The 23,203-nt window shown below is 37.3% G+C and overlaps 2 protein-coding genes across 3 annotated transcripts in view; both read left to right on the top strand.

Moving 5' to 3' along the window:
* The window catches only part of SH3GL2 (SH3 domain containing GRB2 like 2, endophilin A1), a 178,477-nt gene that overhangs the window by 123,372 nt on the left and 31,902 nt on the right, over window positions 1-23,203 (top strand). For both annotated transcript variants that reach the window (XM_039871116.1, XM_039871042.1), the window contains exons 2-3: window positions 6,323-6,391; window positions 16,481-16,553. In XM_039871116.1, the coding sequence (XP_039727050.1) occupies window positions 6,323-6,391; window positions 16,481-16,553 (142 nt within the window). The remainder of the gene's footprint in view (window positions 1-6,322; window positions 6,392-16,480; window positions 16,554-23,203) is intronic.
* Window positions 12,468-15,267, top strand: LOC120609136 (ATP synthase subunit f, mitochondrial-like). Its single transcript, XM_039871368.1, has one exon. It carries the CDS (start codon window positions 14,976-14,978, stop codon window positions 15,240-15,242), a length of 267 nt encoding a protein of 88 aa, XP_039727302.1. The 5' UTR covers window positions 12,468-14,975; the 3' UTR covers window positions 15,243-15,267.

Genomic DNA, 23,203 nt, shown 5'->3' with positions numbered 1-23,203 from the left:
ACAAATTCTACTTGATAATAAGAAATGGGCCGAATTAGCTCAATTTAGACAGACAGAAATGCCTTAGTTTCTAAGAAAATCTGAAGTTTCTGGATGGGAAAAATAAATATATATATATTTTTTTGAAATTCAGTTTCAAAACATCATGGCATTTAAGCATTCCAATTTAATGACAGCTGAGAAAAACTGGTGTGAAACTTATATCCCACAGAGTGAATTCACCCTGCCTTTCATACATGAGAATACCACCATCTGGAAAAACAAGATATACTTGTATTTAGCCAAATACCAAGAAACTACTGCTGTAATTTCGACTCTCCTATTTCCTTCTGAATATTTGATGAGTCATCAAGTATTTACAAATTTTATATTTCAGTACCTTACTAATGAGTAATGATTAAAGAACCTTCTTGAAGAGCCACAGTGTAGGCTTCTTTTATGTATTATCATAGGTGATGCCTGTCTACAGAAACTGGGAAAACAGTACAGGGTCCCACAGGGGTAGTTACTATAACTTCTTTCTAAAGTGCTTGTGCATTGAATATTGTTGTTCTTTAATACATTTAAATTCTGCTTAGGCTTTTTGTTTTTTGCTAAATATAAGAAATCAACTTAAAATTCTACCTTTCATGTAAGACCACTTAAGACATAAAAAACCCTTATTTTAATAATGATTTTTGATAGTTTACAAAGTCCTCTTACATGTATATTCTAATTTAGTTATCAAAAAATCTAGTGTTAGATGATATTGGCTTTCATTCTTGGGTGAAGAAATTGAGGCACTACCAGGTTATGCATTTTCTCTTTCATACAACTATCTGGTGTCATCACCAGGGCTAGAATTCAAGTCTCTTGGATCTGAATCCAATTTAAAAAAACAAACAAACAAACAAAAACCCCAAGAAACCCTTAACTCAGGTGTCTTTCATTGACTTAATTAATTGTCAGTGAGGTTTCATCACACATGTATATAACTTTATGGGTTGTTCCATGGTACAAATAGGCAGGATAATGGATGAGTTCTGCTTTCTGCTCTTAATAGACTAGCTATGCTTAACTTATGGAATGTTAAAGTAATTCTATTTTAATACGAGTAAACAGTGTAGTACTTAATAAAATTATTGTTGAAGATTTTTTTAAAAGCACTTTGGAAAAATATTTACTTTCTATCACATGTAGATATACATACACAAACATATTTGCTCCTGTTTGTTTATATACACACATGCTCGTGTACCTATAAACTAAAACAATTATATATTTAGAACCACGATTAATGGGAGGAATGTGTATCATTACTTCTAATTGTAATTGTATTAAAAGTAATTTGGTGAATGAATATAGAATGGTTATAGTTAAGTTTTCTTTAACTTTGGTTATAAATAAAATATCAGACATTACGGTTCATTGAATTTTCTGATTTTTTCCTTGTTGCTAATGGAGGGGAGAGTAAACTCTCAGAAAGGATACACAAAACCAGTGCTAACTCATAGTTAAGGGTCTTCCTTTAATTTATGTGCAATTTTTGGTCTGAGAAAAAGTTATTGAGATATTTTTCAACTGATAATTAAGTGTCTGCTCTGCAAGCACTGTGTTCAGTAATGCAGTCTCAGAAGTTTTCAAACAAAGAAGCAATGATATGATTTCCTCCTCTAACATCTTACAATTCAGGTAAGCAAAAGCCCACAGCAATTTTACTCAGGTGTTCAGTTCCAGGTAGTCCGGCAGAAGATGTGTTTCATTAAGAGTGCAAAGGATGTCTAATAACTTCCAACTGGTGTGGGAGGTCCAGATGATGGAGAAAGGTGAAATCTGGGTGAGCATTATAGATAATTGGTAGGATTTGAAAAGTAGGAAAGTAGGTCCAAATTCAAGGCAGAGGGAATAAACACATTTGGTGGTTCGTAAGGAAACCTGGCTTTCCATGACAAGTAATAGAGACGAAGCTGAAGAAAAACCAGGAAGCTAAGAAGTAAATAACTTTGCAGTTGTGTGGGGTATGAATAAATTTAGTCTTAAGTCTATTGAATTTCACTGATGATGTAATTTTCAAGGAGACCTTTGTAAAAGGCAGTAGAAGAAATAGTAGTTGACGCTTCAGTGTTTAGTAAATGAAATGCATTGCTTCATTTGGGCTGAGAACAGCAGTTATTTATTTAAGCTGTCTCTTGCTGCTGGTTTCCTTTGACATTTTTCTCATTTGGTATATGGAGAAAAATAGTCACAATGAGACAACACTAGTGTAGACTCAGAATTAAGACTTTCAATTTAAAACATGTTGATTGTATTTATATATTTTTTTGAACAGTTGTGCCTTTTTCATTAAATTTATTGGAGTGACATTGGTTAATAAAATTATATAGGTTTCAAGTATATATTTCAATAATACATCATACGTATATTACATTGTGTATTCACCACCCAAAGTTAAATTTCCTTCTGTCACCATATATTTGACCCCCTTGAAAGACCATCCCAAAGTCTTATTTGTCTCACTTTATGCATTCTCTCAGTTATCTTAGCGTTAATATTTACAAAAGTACATTGTGGTTCAGTTTCACAAATCTTTACTGAGTACCAGTAATAAGGACTACAATGAAGAATAAGAGGAAGGTGAGATCTTTGGTGTGGTTAGAATACAGAATATATGAAGAATGTGAGAGAGGTTAAGATTAGAAGCATAAGCTCTCAGTGTTGTGCTAAATGGGTGTAATTAAGGAATTTGAATAGAGGAGGTTTTTTTTTAGATTGTACAGAGGGCATATTGGATCATTTGTACTGTACATATTGGATCATTTTTTTTCAAATAACTTGCTGATTTTCATTTAATAGGAGACCAGTTTCTTAAACAGAAAGCATATTAGCATAAACAGCATCAGAAAATATTTAATCCTGTGAAATCTTGGTTTCAGAAATCACCTCAATGAAAAATAGGGCAAAACTATTCTTAAATAAATGGCACTGGGTAAGGAAAACAGAACTCATTGTTGGCCAGAGGGGCCCAGGGAGGCAGTATTCCTTACCTTGCCCGATACATAAAGTGATAGAAGTTTTAGTAATGTAATTTAAAGAACAGGGGGAGAATATATTTGGCATACTCCTGAGGAATGAGTCAGTTATTTATCCCATTGTTTGAGTCAATGTCTTGATAGATTTACATCCTTTGTGACTTGAGAAAAATAGCCCAGAGAACAGTGTAGATGTCATTTCGAATACTCTTACTTTCTCAAGAATCTAATTAGATAAGAAATTTTTATATCAACCAACCAATCAAGTTAATACCAGTATCTAACTGTTAGCCTCATTCACTGTGTTCGTTGAACTATTTCTCTCAGAGCAGCTCACATGTCAGCTTTTGTTGAGAAGAGATTCATTTTCTCATTCTCTTTCTCCCCTGCCCCCCAGCATTTAAACCAAATATTTACACCCAATAGACTGATAAATTGACCTCAGTGCAAGTTACCAGGACTAATTCTAAATTATTAATGGACAGCGTGATCCCTGTTTGATACAGTGAGCCAACTATGGTTCTAACCTGTTGATGGATGCAAAAAGTAGGGAAATTAAAATCACTCTAGGTTGAACAATATGGGACTGAAAATGTAATATAAGCCCTTGTGATTTTGATGAAGGCCATATTTTATTCCCTAGAGATGGTCAAATTGTGATTAATGCAAGGTTAACATGATTTTCTAATGTTACTACAAGTAAAGACATTTCTCAGCTATTTGTGTTTTTTTTTTTTTGGTGACAATTTTGTAAGTAAAAATTAAATATGTCATTTCTAGGTCATGGGAAGGCTCTGTCTATAATGATTATTTTTGACCAAAGATGGGATCTTGGAATATAATTAGTTCTCTGACATTGGAGACAGGCAGAACTAAGAGACAGTTAATTTGGGGTTGTGTAACATATATTTCTTTATTGTGTAGGAGTTCAACTAGATAGAGTTTTCCAGCCTAAATTTCACTAAAAATTACATATTTTAAGAATAAGACACAAGAGGGATGGACATATGAGCTAAAACTGCCATCATGAGCAGAGTAAAAGGAAGAAAATCAATGTAAAAATCATAGTAAAAAGTTGTGTGATGATAGAGAAAATTCGATAACCTTTAAGTCCCCTTCAATTCCTGATTCCCTGTAACTAAAACCTGAATATGCAGGTCAAGTCACTGGCATGTGGACTCCCACTGGGAGATTCTAAAATTGAATTTTAGGGCCTCCCCACCTCCAGTTCTGGTTTGGTAAACATCGTTAAGAAAGCAGGCAAATAAGCTTACTGCTGGGCCAGATTACAGTTGCTGCAGGCTTTAGATAGGTGGTAGTGGTGCCAGACAAAGCCTAGATCTGTTGAAATAGTTAATACTGTTGAAATAGTTAATAGCCAGCATCACCTAGGACACAGGTTAAGTGGGAGAGCTGATGTCAAGGGTCAGGGGTTAAGGCAGTGAATCTACCTCTGGACTTCTGAATCTATTGGAACTTTGGGTAGAGAAGGCCAGTACCATGGACAGCTCTTCAAAGCTGTGATAGGAATGTACCTAGAGTTTAGCTTAGGAAAATTATCTTCAGATCCTGGTTCCACATCTTCCTAGCTAAAGGTCTCTATCATGGATAGGCAATTTAATTTATGCAACCCTCAGTGTTCTCATCTGCAACATAGAAATAATATCTCTTTTACATAGTTCTTGTGGTACACAGATAGTAAATTGCAAGTGAAAGTATGTGTCAGCTATATAAATTAAAGATGTTAATGTACTTTTATTACCTTTTCACTTTTAATTATTGACCTTTATCTACTTCACATTGTGTTATGTTCATGAGCATTGTTAGATTTTTCTTAAAGTATGAAACAATAGTTAAATAAACAGCTGAGAGAGGCCAGGGTATTATAAGCAGATATATACTATATTGGTAAGAGATGGAAACTAGTATATACTGCAAATCTTGTAGGTTCAGACACAGGCTCTTACGTTTATTATGCCATTTAGTTTTCATAAGAACCCTGATTACCTAGCAAAGAGTAGAGGAGTCAGTCCATGCCATGCCCTCCCGTCACAGCATGTTCTTCCTTTTGCTGCTACTGGAATGATATGAATGGTATGTGGTACATAGGGCCAGAGTGGTGATAGAATTCAGACTCTTGGTTTCTAGAAGAGAGATCTCTTCTAAAGGTTTTCCAGATGGCAGAAAACAGGAGTTAAAGACAGAGAAAGAGAGGGTTTGGAATACACTTCAGCCTCTAACAAGGAGATTTCAGATTTTCCGTGGCCAGGAGACAGAGCCATGCATCCATGCGTGGGAGCCATGTGCCCTTTTAGAAGGAGGCAAAACAAGCTCCCTGAGATGACCCGGGATGTTATTGATGTTGCTGCCGGTCTGGTCATGGTGAAAATCCTTGCAGAGACCTTCAACCCAGTGGCCATCTTAAAGGAAATAAAAAATCACACTGTGTGAGATAACTCTGTAGTACAGTGATGTATTACTGAAAAGCATTAACTACCTTTATATTAGAATATTGTAAGAGTGAAATTCTTGTGTCATTAGCATTTAATATAACTTTCTTTGATGAAACCAAAGTATTTTTTTATTGTGATACCTTCATAAATTTTTATTAGACAGTTCAAATCTTTATTTGAGAACAGAATGCGATATCTAATTTTTATGAACGTGGATTCTATATGTGAAAAATTACCATTTGCATATGTAAACTGATGAATATAAAATATTTGATAATAGGAATTCATTGGGTAGTAAAGAAATACCCTCAACATCTTTGCATATAGTCTGTCTTACATATATAAGAATGTGGACAGCTACAGGGAGCTTTGTAAGATTACTATTCAAGTCTTTTAATCTGAAGATCAGCTGGGCCGGTTTTCTCTTACGTTTGAGAGATGTTTGTGATTATCTGTTCAATAGCCCATTGAGGAATAGGTTGAAGAAGTAGCAATTTTCTACCTAGGAAGCATTTTAGATCCATTATCAGAGGGTGATGGTTATTGTATGATGCTGTTATCTCTCAGAACTTTCTAAAGGAAAATGTTAGTGATTAGATAGTTATACAGTGATTTATATAATAGAAAGAGCACTGGAGTTGAAATCAGAAGATACAAAATTGAATTCTTTCTTCAAAACCTACCAGGCGCATGGTCTTTGGTAAAGTGTTTAAACCCTCTAAGCCACAGTTTCCTCTTCTGCCCATCTATGTTAGAGAATGGTTGTGAAATTATATTAAATGTTTGTGAAAGTACTTAAAATTTGTAACATGTTTTTAAGGGAAACTTTATAATAATGCTCCTCTTTGGTTATTTCTACAGAAAGTGAGTGAGAAGGTTGGAGGAGCTGAAGGAACCAAGCTAGATGATGACTTCAAGGAGATGGAGAGGGTAAGTCATCACCACTTAGAGTTCCCTTTGACATAGAATTGCCCAGCATACTAAGAGGAGGAGGGAGAAAGGAAAGGGGAAACTGTTCTCCACTGGCACCTGAGAATACATTTTGTTATTCTTAAAAGTACTCTTTTTTAGTGTCTATTTTAAAACAGAAAATGTAAAGTATCCTATCTTCCCTTTGTACTGTCTCAAGAACAAAACCTCAGCGAAAGTGAAATGCCATAATGTAATTTTCTTGGTGAATTTTGTCATCACTTTTCCAAATAGGAACAACATGGGGCTTGTGTTCAATTGTGGTCATATGGGAAGAAGAGAGACTGTGTAACATGATGTCACAAACGTTTTGGGGAGAGTTTGAGTCAGTTTATAGCTTTAGAAGACTTTCCTTACAGGACTGTGCCAGCCAGAGGTGGTCGGGTATAGTGGAGAGAAGGCGGGTGTGGGACCTTTTCCAACACTAGCTCAAGTTCCACTTTCACCGCTTGTCAAGCAAGTCAATTTATTGCTTGGAGCCTCTATTTTTTTATAAATATAAAACGAGGATGCTAATCCCTTCTTGCAGGACTTTTATTAAGGATTAAACATTACTGTAAATCTTTTAAGATTCTGCCTAAAAGGAGGTTCTCAGTAAGTGAAGGTGGAGGTGATGAACAAAATATGCCATTTTATTTTTCTTGTGATGTAAGCCATATTTTCTCTTCTTTAACTTTCAGACTGTTCATAGCAAGTGATACTTAGGCTTATGCTTATATCTGCAAATAATTACTTTAGGTGTTAAATTGTGGATGAGTAAAGGATCTGGGAATATAAACCCTGTATTTGAACAGAGAGGATGTTAAAAGCTCATGATACTTAGAAACCGTATTTTTACTTACTCCATATCATTCCAGTGGGTTGCCTCAGTTTTGCCGATTTTGCTGTTTGCAGGAAGAGTCAAATAAAGGAAATTTCTATATACTTTCTGCCCTGTCTTTTCCACTTTTTCTTCTGATGAGTTCATTGATGAATTCAACAAATTCTTGTTTTGTGCCTCTTATGAGCCAGACATGTAGGGTATGACAGTGAATAGGACAGACCGGGTTCCTGACTGCATGAAGTTCTTAGTCAAGTAGGGAAGGAAGACTTTGGATAAACACTGACTAGTGTGGCAAGGGGAATGAAACGGCACTAGAGAAGCTCAGAAGGGAGGAAGCTCACCTACACAAAGTAGTCAGGGAAGACTTTTCTAACATTTAAGTGAAGATGTGGAGGATGAGTAAGAGTCTGCAGAGTCTGATGTGTTTCTAATAAAGGAAATGGCAAACAGGAGAACAGGACACATTTGAATCCTGAAAAAAAGATGAGTTGCCAAGAGACGAGTCTCGTGAAATGAGTCTGTGTAGTGTTACATAGCTTGTGGTTCTGACTAGTTTTTTAAATGGACAGCACTGATAGGATAGGTACCCACTGGATGAAGAGATTTAACGAGAGTCCTCAGTTCCAACCAGAAGTCTGGGAAGCCATCCTCTTATATCAAATGCCTGGCAGCCACTTGTCCCACTGGACTGAAGTCTGCATTGGTCCCCATTTCTCATCTCTGGACAGATCTAAATACCACCTGATCTTCAACCAAAATGGGTAGCCATAGCCGTTCATAGTTCTGGAAATGGTATTCTATCCTTTTTTTCAGCATCTGAGTCTTCGGATACTGACATACCTGCTCAGAGTGACTTGACTTTGACTCCTTCGCTCCCCGTAATATTAGATGCCTGCGCTCCTCATTGTGAAACCTCCCTGTAGGTTTGTTAGTTTGCACCAACTTCTGTCTACTCCTGATCTTCCTTAGTACCCCCTTATCCTGTGATGTCTCCTCCACCCCGACCATGGAGGGAATTTATAGTATGCCACGTGGCCAGTGCCCTATCGTTAATGATAGATTAGGCAAGTATTTTAGAATTTAGAACTAAGGGTCCAGAATTTGAATTCTGCTTTCTTCATCTGCCAAGACTAAAGGTAACAAGCTAGGTAGCTCACTGCCTAAGCTAAGACAAACTAACTTTCTCTTTCTTAAATGAGACTGAAAAGAATAAGAAATTTGGAGAACAGAGTAGAGTTTATAATTGAACAACTAATTGAGGCTTTGAATCTATGCCAGTCTTACAAACTAATTGAAATAAAAGAGGATCTTGCAAGTATTTTATTTCAGGCAAAGAAAGACCCACAGTCATCCCTCTGAGTCTTAAAGTAAGGTTTATTTCCCCTGTTTCCTAGAAAATAATGAGGTTTCTAAAGCTTTTATTTCAAAATCTAGATACTTTTTGCAATAAACTGTTGCCCGTTGTTTGAAGAATACACCTATGCATTTGTATTTGCATTTATACCTAGGAAAATTGAAAGATTTATATTTCAGAGCAGCGTGGAAATTGTTTTATTCCATTGTATTTCACATATCTTTTGTCTTATCTGTGGATCTGTTGGAAATTTTGTACTCTACCAGTGCTAAATTTGCAGTAAAGGTAAAGATTTCTGTGGTAATGAGAAAGCACATGCTTTGGTTTTAGAATATCAAATATTTTCTATCCCTTGATATATTTATTACTCACAAAAATAGTTTAGCTCAGTATTTCCAAGCCTACAGAAGAATCACCCTTCCACAGTTTTCTGATCATCAAAGATTTGGAGTAGAGAGACCTTTGTTCATCTGTATTCTCAGAGGTGCAATTAGACAACAAAATAAAATAAATTAGAGGTTTACATCAAGCAGCACTACTGGAGAGGGAAATGGATATTCCTAGAGATTGTTTCTCTAATTAGCCACCCCAGCAACTCTCCTGCTGAGAGATGCAGTAAAATTACTATATGTCTCTCTTTGTCCTTGCAGCCTTCCTTGCCCAGAGCTGATTGGGTGAGATTCCTGTGGCTGTGTTGTCTCTGCAGGAATTCTGCCCGTAATCATTTCTCTCATCCTTTTAAGTGCCTTGCATAGAATTGTTTCTGTGTTCATTTTAAATATGTGTTGCTTATAAGCTTCATTAAACACAAACTAAATTTCTTACCATGGTGCAGACATTGTGTAGATTTGTTCTTTGAAAAGCTGAAGATTTTTTTTTGTCCAGAGGAAGTTCTAGAATTTGGGGTTGCTTCTCAAATTTCTATCAGTTTCTGGTTGCTTCTCAAATTTCTATCAGTTTCTGCAGTGATTCTGTATTTTTATGTGTATAGTTATGTTCATTAAATTCATGTGGAATATCTGTAAATGCCAGACGTTGTGCTGAATACCAGGAATACAGAGATCGTTAAGGCACAGCACAGCTCCTACATTCAAGGAGTTTTCAGTTTTGATGGAAGAAGTAGACATATAAATTCAGTGGCTTATAGGACGTGGTGTTTGGTGTCCTGGGGATGATTCTCCTGGATGAACTAACTCAGGCTGGTAAGACCATTGGTAGCTTCCTAGAACACAGAGCACCTGAACTAAATCCTGATATCTTCTTTTGGCCCTGCACATATGGGTAGTACAGAAGTCCAAGCCAAGGAGTGTAGTGTCTCTTTTTGCAGCCTGATAGGTATCCTAGGAAGTCTCTTCTGTTGAAACCAGAGGGATTACAGGGTTAGAAATGTGATTATAGACCATTTTAATAAAAATGGAATTCTTCTTAAGGGGCAGCCTCAAGTTTTAAGAAAAGCAGGATGTTGAGAAAGAACAGAAATAACTCCATTCCATTTGAAAATGAGAAAGAATGGGTTGTCTGCTAATAGGAAAATGTCCATGGTCACTATTTTTATGTTCTTAATTAGTCTTTGGGTAGTAAGGGATTGGATCCTTCTATCCAACCTCAAGTGATAGAATTAGAATTGATGGGTAGAAACTGTGGAGTGATAGAGTCAGGCTCAATATAAGAAAGAACTTTTGGCTATAAGAGCTGTTTATAAAAAGGAAAAAATAAATATAAATAAAGAAAGGAGAAGACCCTAGAAATTATTGAATGCCCCCTCACCGTCCATGTTTAAACAGAGGGTAAACCCACAGTTTTCAATTGCAATGTGAAGCTAATCGTCATCTCTTTTGAGTTTTCGGCAAATAATTTGTTATTACTAATGTCACTTTTTAATAATGTCTCTCTCACTTGAATTCTAGTGATTTAATCAAATGGAAGAGAAAGGAGTAAAGTCCCAACCAGCATGCTCAGAGTAATACAAACCCCTGACTGCGCCCATGGGTGTCTGTCATCCCTATGAAGGTCTTCTTCATGGGCATGGTGGTAAAGGAGAAGGTGTGGATTTCTGTACTCAGACACTCACTCACTGGTGTAGAATTATGAATGAGAGCCTCAAACAAGATGAACTGTAAAGATAGCTTTCTGATTCTCCTGAAATTCAAGGAAGACAAATTTCTTCTCAGTTATGTGTTTTCAATGTATTTCTAAGCTCACAGTCATTAAAGGTGATGCCCAAGAAGATTAGCAAAAAATGTATTGGGGCAGTCTTAGCCTAATGCCTTGTTTATTTTTTGTTTTTCAGCACACTGTTTATTAATCAGGCTTTCTGAATAGATAAGTGCTATAAGGCAGAGCAGTTCAGGGGGAAGTGCATGAACTCTTCTGCATCAGTAAGGAACTGTTAAAAACATCATATTGGACCAGCCTATATCTTACTTCTGGACAGACTTTCCCAAGATGCTGTTTTCATCATGTCTCGGTGACTTGTTTAGTTGGATATCCTCATTCACAGTCCTCACTGCTTTAACTGGGGTGTGTGGGGGGGTGTGCATTCTTAATATGTACATTTTAACCTTCTGGTGATAGAAATTTAAGAATTTGAAAAGATTTTAATGTTTAATTTGGCATTTTAAACTTTTTTTTTTTTTTTACATAACCACTGTGAGTTACCCCATGCCCAAGGGGGTGCTTGATTTATCTATTTATTGTTGATCACTAAACCCCCAAACTGCACCACGTTAAGGTGAATATTTTTTCTTAAATTCTGTTACTGCATCCCTGTGACAGTATCTGGTGTAATGCATATCTGACAAAATGAAGTCATACCTTTCAGTCCTTTCGTTGCTCCACAAAGAATGCTGTGTTGTTCATGTCTGCTACCACCTAAGTTCAGGCAACACTGACAACTATTTTTTCCAGTGGAAAAAGGTAATATTCAGATGCCTCCAAACAATAGCCCCATTCTAGTCATTCGATGCCTTTCAGTTCTCTTGTATCTTGTCTTTAGAGACTGATGCAGCTGGCGAAATGGCCAGCATCATTCATAGATTCAGCATGGCATGTCTTGGCGAAAATATAACCTTAGCCCAGGGATCAGCACTTTTCGGAAGTATATCAGGCTTTGTAGGCTGGAGGGCCTCCATGGTCTCTGTTGCAGCTCCCTCCCTTTGCTGTCGAAGAGCAAAAGGAACTATTGACAGTGTCTGAACAAACAAATGTGTCTATGTTCCAATAAAATTTATTTAAGAACACTGAAATTTGAATTTTGTATAATTATTATGTGCAATGACGTAATCAATCTTCTTTTGAAATTTTCCAACCATTTTAAAATGTAAAAACAAATAGTGCCTGGGTTTGGCCTGCTGGCCACAGTTTGCCAACCTCTGCCTTAGCTGAAGAAGAAAAATGCTGTAGTGAGTAAAGGAATTTAGAGAGATATTTTTCTCTCTACCCGACATTGTAAATGATAAGACAGGATAGTGGAGGAAGAACTTTCTAACTCTTAAGTACAGTGGACCCTCCAACAACACGAGTTTGAACTGCAAGAATCCACTTAGATGTGGATTTGTTTTCAATAAATCCCTCTACCGATCCGATCTGTGTTTGGGAGTCTTCAGATGCTAAGGGCTGAGAGTGTGTGTTCATCTATACCATTTAATATAAGGGGCTTGAACATCCATAGCTTTTGGTAAATGCGGTGGGTCCTAGAAAACCAATCCCTCATGGATATGGAGGGACAACTTATGTCTGCGAGAGTTAAAAGTTATACATGGATTTCTGACTGCATAGGAGGTTGGCACCTCTAACCCTTATGTTGTTCAAAGGTCAACTGTATTGCAAGTTGCTAAAATGTTGGTTGAGAAAATTGAAGGGAAAAAAATACCAGAATATATACCTATGCCTTTACCTTCAGAAAAGTATTTCATGTAGAGTTTTTACTTTCCAAAAACATGGCCATATTTGTATATATTTACAGTTTTACCTCCCCTAAACAGCCTTTCCTAATGATTTCCTACCCCCATCCAGACAAGATTAGCTAAAGAAACAGAGGCTCAGACACTTATAAGAATGGAAGTTGTCATTTAGGACACATCAAAACTTATTTTCAAATAATAGGAAACTTTGGGCATCGAGGAAAACATTAGCTACTCATAAGTTCAGCTATGCCGCCTTCAAATGGGAAAAGCTCTCGCCGGTTATAGTAAATGGTGTAAGAGGAACTCTTACTTCATGCGAGTGCACCAAGCCCATTAATAAGAGGATAGGAGCTGGATGTTGCCAATTTAGGTCTATAAACAGATTTCCCAGCAAGCGCCGAACAAGGCACACTCAAGGTTCTCACAGGGTAATGGCCCTCAGTCTGTCTTGGCTGACACAGGATAGTTGAGCTCAGCAAAAAGAATCTTAGACATTATTAGTGAAGACAGAGATGGAGAAAAGTTGGAAATCGGTCCACCTCCTGCTCGTAGATGGTCATTGGACGGTTTGGTTCCTCCAGTACTTCTTCTCGGAAACTTTCTGATCTGTGACCTTTAGGACTTATTTTCTTCCTGTCATAGCCACACTAGTTGTGTGACCTCAGGGAGTTTATTTCCCTTCTCTGGGTTCGGACTTGTGTATTTAAAAAATTAAGGCTTTGGACTAGATTCTTTAGTGGTCTCTTTCTCCTTTGTTCATTAACTCTGTCAAGTGATTATCTGTCAGAGTAAAATCAAGAGCAAGATCCTAGTGAATAAATTTGCTAATAGATGTTCCCTGTTTGGGTATGTCCTGATAATGCTGTACACCAATAATTATATTAGATAAAGTTGTTTTCAGAGGTAGATTTCAAGTGAAGGTTATTTTACACTCCGATGAAAAGGATTCAGCTAGAGATCGTTCTGTAGTGATGGTTAGGTAACTAGGAATGTGCCTCACTGGGCATAAAGTATGTAAAGCTGGGCTGGTATGGTCCCCAGTCCCTTCTGGAAGACAGTACAGAGAGCCTCCTAGCTCTGATGTGATCTCTTTCTTCAGATTGGGAGAAATCCCTATTGCTAGTATTTTTATGAGCTTATTCTTTCAAGAAGTAGTGGTTAAGAACGTGAACTCTAAAGCCAGAACTGGGCAAGTTTCTTAACCTATTTCATAGGGTTTCTAAAGATTAAATGTATATAGATATTTAAAGCCCTTGGAACAATTTCTGACTAATAGAAAACATTTTATAATGATAGTGGTTATTATTATTATTATTGAGTACAGCGTTGAGGGAAAATTAGAAATTGGTTAGCCGCCTAATATTAGATAACTTCAGAATATCAAAATGGTCATTGTATAATTCTGGCACTCTCTCTTAGAAGCCTTGACCTTTGAAATTACTTTTCTTCCCATTACAGCCACACAGGAGCTTTGGAGGCATTTAATGACATCGAATTTCATAAATCCTGTCATTTAGTGAGCAGGGTATCTGCATTTTTCTCCTTTCCCATGTAACCGGGACTTCAGCGTGTTTGTTCTGCATACAACCTTTGAATTCATTTCCATGACATTGAGTATATAGAGGTTGGTTTGCATTTTGCTAGTACTTTCAGGACCTCCATGTATGACCACACAAGTCCTGCACTGACCAGCTCCAGAGGACCACTGTCTACTTCAGAACTAAATACTGTTTAGCACATATTCAATTAGACCAAAAGGACATTGTACATGGCTCATATGTAGGCAGGCATCTTTTAAGTAAGAGTACTTTTTAATGTGATTTTATACCATGATGACCTCATAAAAGAAAGTGTTTTCCTCTATTAATGACAGTAACAACTAGCTCCTTATACACACAGTAATATCACTCCTATAGAATAGGAAATTATTATGTATTGAAAACCAAACTGAAAGATAAAGTCTTCTGATGGATTACAGCTTGGTTTCTGATTATGAAAGAGAAGGAGGCTTACCCCGTCCATGAAAGGGTGATTTTATATGTAGATGCAGTAAGTTATTGAAAATTTTCCTGGAATTGAAGGAGCTCTTGAACTCCAATTAAAACAAAACAAAAATTTCCCATGAGCTTAATTGATATCTGAAATGCTTCCGTCAAAAATGAATTTCTTTCACTCATACCTATATCATACATTGTATGCACATGTCTTGGAGAGGAAGATGCATTTATTTTCACTAGTTATTTACCCTCTAGAGTGAATAAATGGACCAGCCATGTTTGTAAAAAACGATTTCATGGGAGAATATAGAGAGGACCTAAATTCACTGAACAGCTTACACAGCCTCTCCAATAGAGAATGATCATGGTGACCTGCTGAATGCAAATACTGACCATTCAGAATTGTACAGAGATAGACTCTAGCACTAAGATTTTTATTTAGAGTTAACTGACCTTGGACTCCAAGATGGCATCAGTTATTCCATTGAGGAAAAAGAAACTCATGGATATTATATTAGGGGGGCTGCCAAGCTGGATACTGATGAGGGCTTTCACCCGTAAAGGCATTGCTGGAGCATTTCAAAGAGGTTATTACCAGTATTACAACAAGAATGTCAGTGTGAAGAAAGAGAGCATTGCTGGGGTTTCTAAGGTGCTGGCAGCTTATGTGCTTTTCAACTACGGCCGTTCTTACAAGGGACTCAAACATGAGAGGCAAGGCAAGTACCACTGAAGAGGGCCCAGTGTGGAGGCCTCACTCTGCATTCCTGACTGTGACCTTTGCCCGGCACCCCTGAATCCTTTCATATCCTAATTAACACCTAATAAAAGATACTGGTAAAAAAAAAAAAAAAAAAAGAACCAAAAGTTCAGACTGATTATATACTGAATATATTATATATTCTCAGAAGCTAAATAAACTTTCTGTCTCCTACTTAAATAAGCAGAGTTGATGCTGCATTTTACTTTCTTTAGGGTAGCGAAACCTGTCATGCCTGGGCCACTGTAGATATGCAGTAAATGCCTCAGGGGCAAAATATAATTCATTATCTCCGCTTTATTTTTTAATTTTTACTTACATTTATTTTATGCTGAATTTATTTCTAGGCTATACATTTTTATTTCTTCAGTTTCTTCTAGGATATCTTTTTCTTCTGTGCAACCTCCTCTTCTGGCTTAGGAACAGTTTGCTCTTTTTCAGTAAGAATCATCTCAGTGTGGCAGGGCGAGCTCATGTAGGGTTAATCCGACTGTGAGCTCTGTAAATTTAGGGCCCCTCTGGAGGTTTTGTTTATCTGATTTGCTCAATGACCAGAGACTCTACATTAAAACCTTTAAGTTCAGCATTACTGTACATTTTTAGGTATGTATAGCAAAAATTCAGTACTTTTAGTGGGTCATGGAGCCTGTGTCCAGCCCCACTGTTTGTTTTGGGCACACCTACCAACTCCAGCATTGTACTGATGGAACATTGTAATGACGCATGACTTCTGTAAAGTAACACCTTTCAGATACTTGGTGGCTGTTTAGATATGCGTACCTTAGAAGACCTGTGCAAGTTCATGGATGTTCTTAAAGAGAACATGAAAATTTGAAGTTTTTGATTTGCGTGATTTTGTGGAGCTTTCTGGGTCAGTTGAATGTTGAATCATTTTCAGAGATCACTTTAGGCTTCTTATGAGAAGAAGAAGCTATCTTTACCTTATTTTGCCAGAAGACAATGAAGTATATTTTGAAACAAATTTTAGAAAATTACCAGGTACCTCTTTGAATAAGTAGGCTTTCCAGGCTTGATGGAACACACTGGATGCAAAGCCATTATTATTCTTCATAGCTCCTTGGCTCCTCACCTTCCACTCAGGTTGGGTTACTCAGTTGCACTGCTGGTAATTGTATACCTGCTCAAGCAAAAACGAAAGTTCTAAAGCTAATAATTTTCTGTCACTTAGAATATTTATTTTCTCATTTCAGAAAGTAGATGTCACCAGCAGGGCTGTGATGGAAATAATGACTAAAACAATAGAATACCTTCAACCCAATCCAGGTAAGAGGTCCCTTCATATATTCAGGGTATCCTTCCAGGTAACCTTTAATTTTCTTTGATAGACATTTTAGGTTTGGTGTGCTTCTGCTTCCACAGCCAACTTTTCTGGAGGTTCAGTGACTTCAGGTATAGCATTTTCACTTGGGATGGGAGACCTTTTAAGGCATACATTGATGTGACTCAAAGGATTGCTTCTGTGGCATTTTATCTGACTTTGATGTATTTAACGAACAAAATTATGTGGATGGCTTGAGTGGCATATAATGTCAGGATAGCTGCAAGCTGTTATTAATGGAACTTAATTTTCAAGGGATGGTAGAAAAGAAAATTGGAATAATATTAAGGTAAGATATAGTAATCCCTGGAAGATATGAAAAGATGGGAGGTTGAATAGTTTCTGTGAAATACAGAAGGTTTCTGTTCTTTCTTCATATAGCATCACTAAAGTCTTTGGAGGGTTGTTCTTAATTCTGATTCCTCTCACACATAAGTGTTTGTTCATGCTAACCTATTATACTCTAAGAGAAGGAAATCATAGTAGAGATAATGGAGCTATACCTTGAAAAGAGAACCAGACAGAACTGGGCAATCTCTATAGGGACAAGATGTAATAGAGCAAAGCAGCCGACATCATCAGCCTCCTCCTTCCTACTCTTCCTCTATAGCAGTTCCTAACCCAGAGTATAGAAACTTGAAACAAGACCGAATGTATTTAAGTGGAATGCATTCATATTTGGAAAACTGCTTATTCTTGAGACTAGTTTCTTTGGGAGTTTCAGATTGGGATTCCAGTATCTTTGATGGTACTAGGGGAGCTAGCCCCGGCATAGTGCCAGCCTCAGTGTGTTTGGATGCTAAGCGTTACTAGACAAGAGATAAAAGGAAAGGTGGGGATAAGAGGAAGCAGGCAAGTGCAGCAGACAGTGCTGACTAGCTCTTTACTGCTTCCTGCTGCCAGCTGCAGCCATCATGCAATCTTTGTTTATTGCTGCTGTTTTAAAGATGAACAAACTAAGTGGGAATGATGTTTCTGTTTTTGTTTTTCTTAAACTACATCAGAGATTGGATTATATGAAGAAGGAAAGTCTAGAAGTAAATATGGTAAGCTATAGTAACCAGGCATTTAACTGACAGTAGACCAAATGGTTAAGAAATTAGGCAAAGAATAGCAAAAATCGAGTTTCTGATTTTTACCCAGAGCCTTCTTCATGACCTTTATATTCTACAGAGATGTAAGGATCACTTAAATGTACCTGTATTCCTTAGTATTTAAGCAACTGTAATAGATCAAATTCTAAAAGGAGAAATGCTCACCATAACAAATCATTATGTAGGGGAAAGAAATGTTTGTCTTTATCTCTGCATAGAACTTTGAAGTGCTCTGATTACCTAGGACTTACACATGAATTGTGCTAGTAACACACTGTGGGACTAAGATAAATATAGGGAAGAGGAAGAAAAATATACTATTTATTGAGCACTAATGCATTTTCAGTACAGTGCTAGTTATATACACTGTGTCATCTCTGAGAGGAGCCTTTTTATTTCTGCTTGCAAAAATAAAACAAGTTGAACAATTTATAATATAGAAAAGGGACTAAAATTTCATTGTAACACAAAATCTCAGTGGGGACCCATCAGTGTTCCTGAGTAGAATGGAATGATTCTCTGTTGTAGGTATGTATAGTGCATACCTAATGTCCCCCCAAATTCAGGGCTACCCACAACCTCAGAATGTGACCTTTTTTGGAAATAGGATCTTTTCAGATACAATTAGTTAATGATCTTGAGGTTAACTCGTCCTGGAGTTAGTGTAAGCCCTAACTAACTCCAAAGACCAGTGTCCTCATAAGAAGAGAAGACAGAGACACAGGGAAGAAAGTCAAGTAAAAATGGAGGCAAAGACTGGGGTTCTGCTTCCCCAAGGCAAGGAGAGCTAGGAACCACCAGAACCTGGAAGAGGCAAGGAAGGATCCTCCGAGAGAGCCTCTGGGAAGAACTGGCCCTGATGACACCTTGATTTCAGACTTTTGGCCTCTTGGACTATGAGGGAGTGAATTTCTCTTGTTTAAGCCACCCAGTTTGTGGTAATTTGTTATGGCAGCCCGAGGAAACTAACAGGAGGCTAGCCTTGTTCTATGCAGGTCAAACAAACAAACAAACAAATGACAGGGTCCAGAGATTTTTAGATACTTTCTTAAAGTTACTTACCCAGGAGCAGATGAAGCCAATATTGGAACCCAGGTAGGTGTGATGGCTTCCTACGTCAATGTACTTTACATTGCTTGATGCTGCCTCTGAGAAGGATGGGTTCAACTTCAAAGGGTCCTTCACTGTTAGAGAGGTACAACAGAAATTCAGAAAGGAAACAAGTTGTGGGGTTAAGACTTATTTTAATAAAGAGAAAGTAATTGGGGAAGATTTGAATTTTTAGAAATGATACATTTTTAATAGAATGCTGAATGTGCTATGTAGTTGCCCACATATTATTAGTTTTATAGCTATTTAAAAATTGAATAGACATCTGTCATCAAGGAGAACAGTAAAAGCCATCACCAGGAAATCCTAGGTCGATTTTAGAAAAACATTAGATATGGGCAGGCCACATATGTATACAAATAATTGTCACCCAGAAGAGTCCAGAACAAAAATTTCATACATTCATTCTACAGAATGTAGACAATCTGTGTTTAATTGGTTTATGATAGATGTGATTAGATTCCTTTGTGAAATTCTTTCCTTGAGAACAGACACTGGCTCTACTGCTCTTGAAAGACACAGACTGGTCAAGTACACTTGTTTAGAACCCAGGTGTCCTTGAGAAGGGGACACAGGAATCCAGCAAATACCCAGAGATACTTTGGGCGCAGAGGAGCACAAAGAATATTTCCAGACTTATGCAGTTTGCTAAATACTTTGACCACTCAGCCTCTCAGTGACCCCATGAGCTGGTCAACCAATATGGATTTTTACTGGGTGCTGCTCCTTAATAAGCAAGATCTAGCTTGGGTCAGGACAGAGACTGATACCAGGTAACAAATATGCATGGCCAGGCCAGTAGAATCAGTGGAAAGTAATGTTTCGAGTGTACTTTTAGATTAATACTGTAGGATGCTTTCTGATCTTGTAGTTGTGGAGCATACACATCTTTTATATTCTCAAAACTCAGTGTCTGTTGAAATGATGACCAAAGAGCATTTGATTAATTTTTATCAGTCTGTAGATATGCTCTGTGAAGGTCCCACATCTGCTTTTACCTACCTCCAGAGTGATATTTTTAAAAGGCACATTTGATCATATCATTATCTTGCATAAAATCCTTCAATGGCTTTTCATTGCTTTTAGGATTAAGTTTAAAAATTTTAACATGGCTTAAAAGGCCCTGCCTACATGGTCAGCCTGCCTTTTCTCTGCCACCTCGCCAGGGAAACAGTTCCCTCAGGTCCAGTGGAGTGGTTACTTAGAAGCCTTCCTTGACCCCCAACTATGTTAGGTTCCCCTTTCAACACCCCTCTCAATTAGAATAACTGAAAAGCCAGCTGCTTTTCCCTGGTGGCACATGTCAGTTATTCTAATTGTGTGATGTGTGCGCTTTTTTTTGTTTGTCCTCCCCTGTAAGGACAGGACTGTGCCTTGCTTATTCACCACTGCATTCCCAGCCCCCAGCTCAAGTCTGGCAGCCAGTGGCACTTGGATATTTGAATAAACAGTTGGCAGTCAGTAGCTAATATGATAAAATTGCTCTAGTATGAAGAATAGGAGTGAAAACTCTTTTCCCTAAACCATCAGCTCTTCCCATGTAACCAGCATGTATCAAATACATTCATTTTTATGTGAAGACCAATTCTAGATGTTGTGTGGGTGGAAACAGGACCGAGGTTGAGCCCCCACTTTCTGGGACCTCACTGTCTAACATAAGGTATGTACACTCTGGGGAGAGTGGCTCAGAGGGCTTCATGGCCAATTCTTTTGGAAAGTCTAGCTTCCTTACAAGATGAGAAGGATGAATGAGTCACAGGTCTTTGAAGCAGGGCTTTTGAGAACATAGAAGAGAACTGTGAAGTCTTTCAGTTCGGACTGTGAAATTATTCTAACAAGAACAGCATAAGCCAGCACAAATTTCTAACCTGCTTAAATAAATAATTTGAACATGAAAAGTACTATGTACAAGTTCCATTCTACTGATTGTGAGTCCCAGTTCTCATGGTATCTGAGAGCAAAGATCATCAGAGAAAATATAAATCAATTTTTTATTTGAGTATTCTGATACCTTGTGGGGGAAATATGCACTAAGTCAACATTCTCCAACAGAAATATGATACAAGTCATATGTGTAATTTTGAATTTCCTAGCAGCCACTTTAAAAAAGTAAAAAGAAGTAAAATTTATTCTAATGTATTTTACTTAACCTAATTTTTCCAAAATATTAACCAATGATAAAAATTATTGAGGAATTATATTTTCTTTCTTGTACTAAGTTTTGAAATTCAGTATGTTTTATATTTATGGCACATCTTGGTTTGGGCTGGCCACATTTAAAATGCTCAATAGCCCCATATGGGCAGTGGTTTTCATAATGGACAGTGCAAGACTAGTTTGCCATTCATTTTATTATATTTTAGTATGTGTTTGATCTGTAGCTGCTTGGTTTTGTATGTTAGTGCTTGTTTTTTCGATAGAGAAATGGACTTGATTTGGGATAAGGATGTCTTTAAGTTTGTTTGTCTTTTTTATCCTTCGCAAATCTGTTTCATGGTACTGTATTGGAAATTTTCCTCTTAAATAGTGTGATAGACATGGCCAGATTGGGCTGTGTTTCATTCCCAGCCATAGCATATGGGTTATGACAGAGGTTTTTTCAGTTTGTACTTAAAGTTATTCTGACCCTGATGTCATAATCCAATACAGATTTCCAAGATGAGTAGATAAAAAGCAGTTTGAACATTAAAACACTGTGCACAGTCAGAGTTTGATTCTCTATAGAAATGCTTTCCCCTTGAATGTCTGTATGATCTAGCTTTTTTCAGCATGCCTGAGATTGGAACAGTAAATTGGAATCATTAGCTATCTATTCAGAATTTTTCTACAATAAATCCAAATCTTGTTTGTGGAATGTGGCCTATGGAAGTAAAAATTCACTGTATTAATCTTAAAATATCATATGAATTCCTGGAAAGATATTTTACGAAGATTATTATACTTCTTTCTCATGGGCTGCCCTCTTAGTCATCTTCCAAAGATGAATAAATATAGTGATTATAAGATGTTTGGTGGTGGTGGAATTGAAAATCAGTACATATATTACTTGGTATTCATGCATCCAAGTCCTTGGCTCCACAACACACCAAATGTGCTGTGTTTCCTGGAGGGCAGAACCTGAGTCGTATCTATCTTCTTGTCTTTTGGGGCTCTGTGTTGTAATTGGTATGCTTTTTCCCTCAATATATCTACCAGACAGGTGTGCTAATGAATATGTCCATCTTCACTTAAAGGGTAGGGGATGTGTACTGAATCTAGCAGCCAGAGCTTTCACTTTCCTAAATGCTGACACTGAAAAATAATCAAAATGTGTAAAAGACAGGTTAACACAAGTAATTTTGAGGAAAATGTTGCTAAGCTCAAAGGAATAGAGTTTCAAGGATGAACATATTAAAGAAGAAAATATAAGTCAGGTGGTATGTGATAGAATTCATATACTATATCTACTGAAAAGGCTGGAGGATTTTCCTAATTTTACTACATCTTTGGACAAAAATATTGAAAATTAATAGGTTCCTAATATATTTGTGATGCCTTAAGTAATCCAGAGTTTTAAGTCGGCTGGAACTGGGTGATTAATATTTGAATATTCAGTGTGTCTAGAAAGACTGCTAAAGCCAGACCTTACCTAAAATGTAATTAATCCTGACAGAGATAGTGTGCATTTAAAGATATGCATATATATGGAAAATTAAACAAAATTAAACAAATGGAGCCTCACTTTCGTAACCTCAAGCTGCTAACACACTACCTGCCCGTGGTGGTCCCTGCGCTCTCTGTCTCTCCACGTTTGTTCTCCCTCTTCATCCTACTGCAGCCTCACTGGCCTTTTAGTTTTTCCAGTGCTTCAAACTCTTTCCTGCATCAAGACTGCACTGGCTGTTCCCCCCTCCTTCTGGAATGCCCCACCGGCCCTTGTGCGACACCTGTCTTCTTACTCATTCTTCTCCTTACGTATCTTCTCTGAGAGGCATTCCATTAGCCCCTACGTCACATCCTTTCCGATGTTGCATTCTCATGACACCTTCACATGTGTCCCCTGCACAAATGTCTCCCAGTCATTCCCTATTTAGAATAAAATTGAAAGTCCTCCTCATGGGTTACACGGTCCAGTGATCTGACTTCATTTCCTACATTCCTACACACTCTTGTACATCCAGACCATGCCAGTCCTTCTGCCTGAACCACTTCGTTTCCAGGTCTTCTCAAAGTCTTCACTCGGGTCTCTGCTCAGATGTATTTGTGCATCTTTCTCAACTATCTTGTCTAAAATATTACCCCTCACCACTTTCTAAGCCCTTTCTCCACTTTTTTCTTCTTCATAGCACTTATTGCTACTTAAATTTTTATTATACTTACATTTTATTTGTTATGGTATGGTTCGTCTCTGC

The sequence above is a fragment of the Pteropus medius genome, unplaced genomic scaffold (assembly GCF_902729225.1).
Source record: "Pteropus medius unplaced genomic scaffold, Ma_sr-lr_union100, whole genome shotgun sequence".
Lineage (NCBI taxonomy): Eukaryota > Metazoa > Chordata > Mammalia > Chiroptera > Pteropodidae > Pteropus > Pteropus medius.
The sequence above is the reverse complement of the archived record's forward strand: the minus strand, read 5'-3'. Positions and strand labels throughout refer to the sequence as shown.

What these genes read in the sequence shown, in the direction of transcription:
- LOC120609136 (XM_039871368.1), top strand. Translation starts at nt 14,976, where the DNA reads ATGGCATCAGTTATTCCATTGAGGAAAAAGAAACTCATGGATATTATA.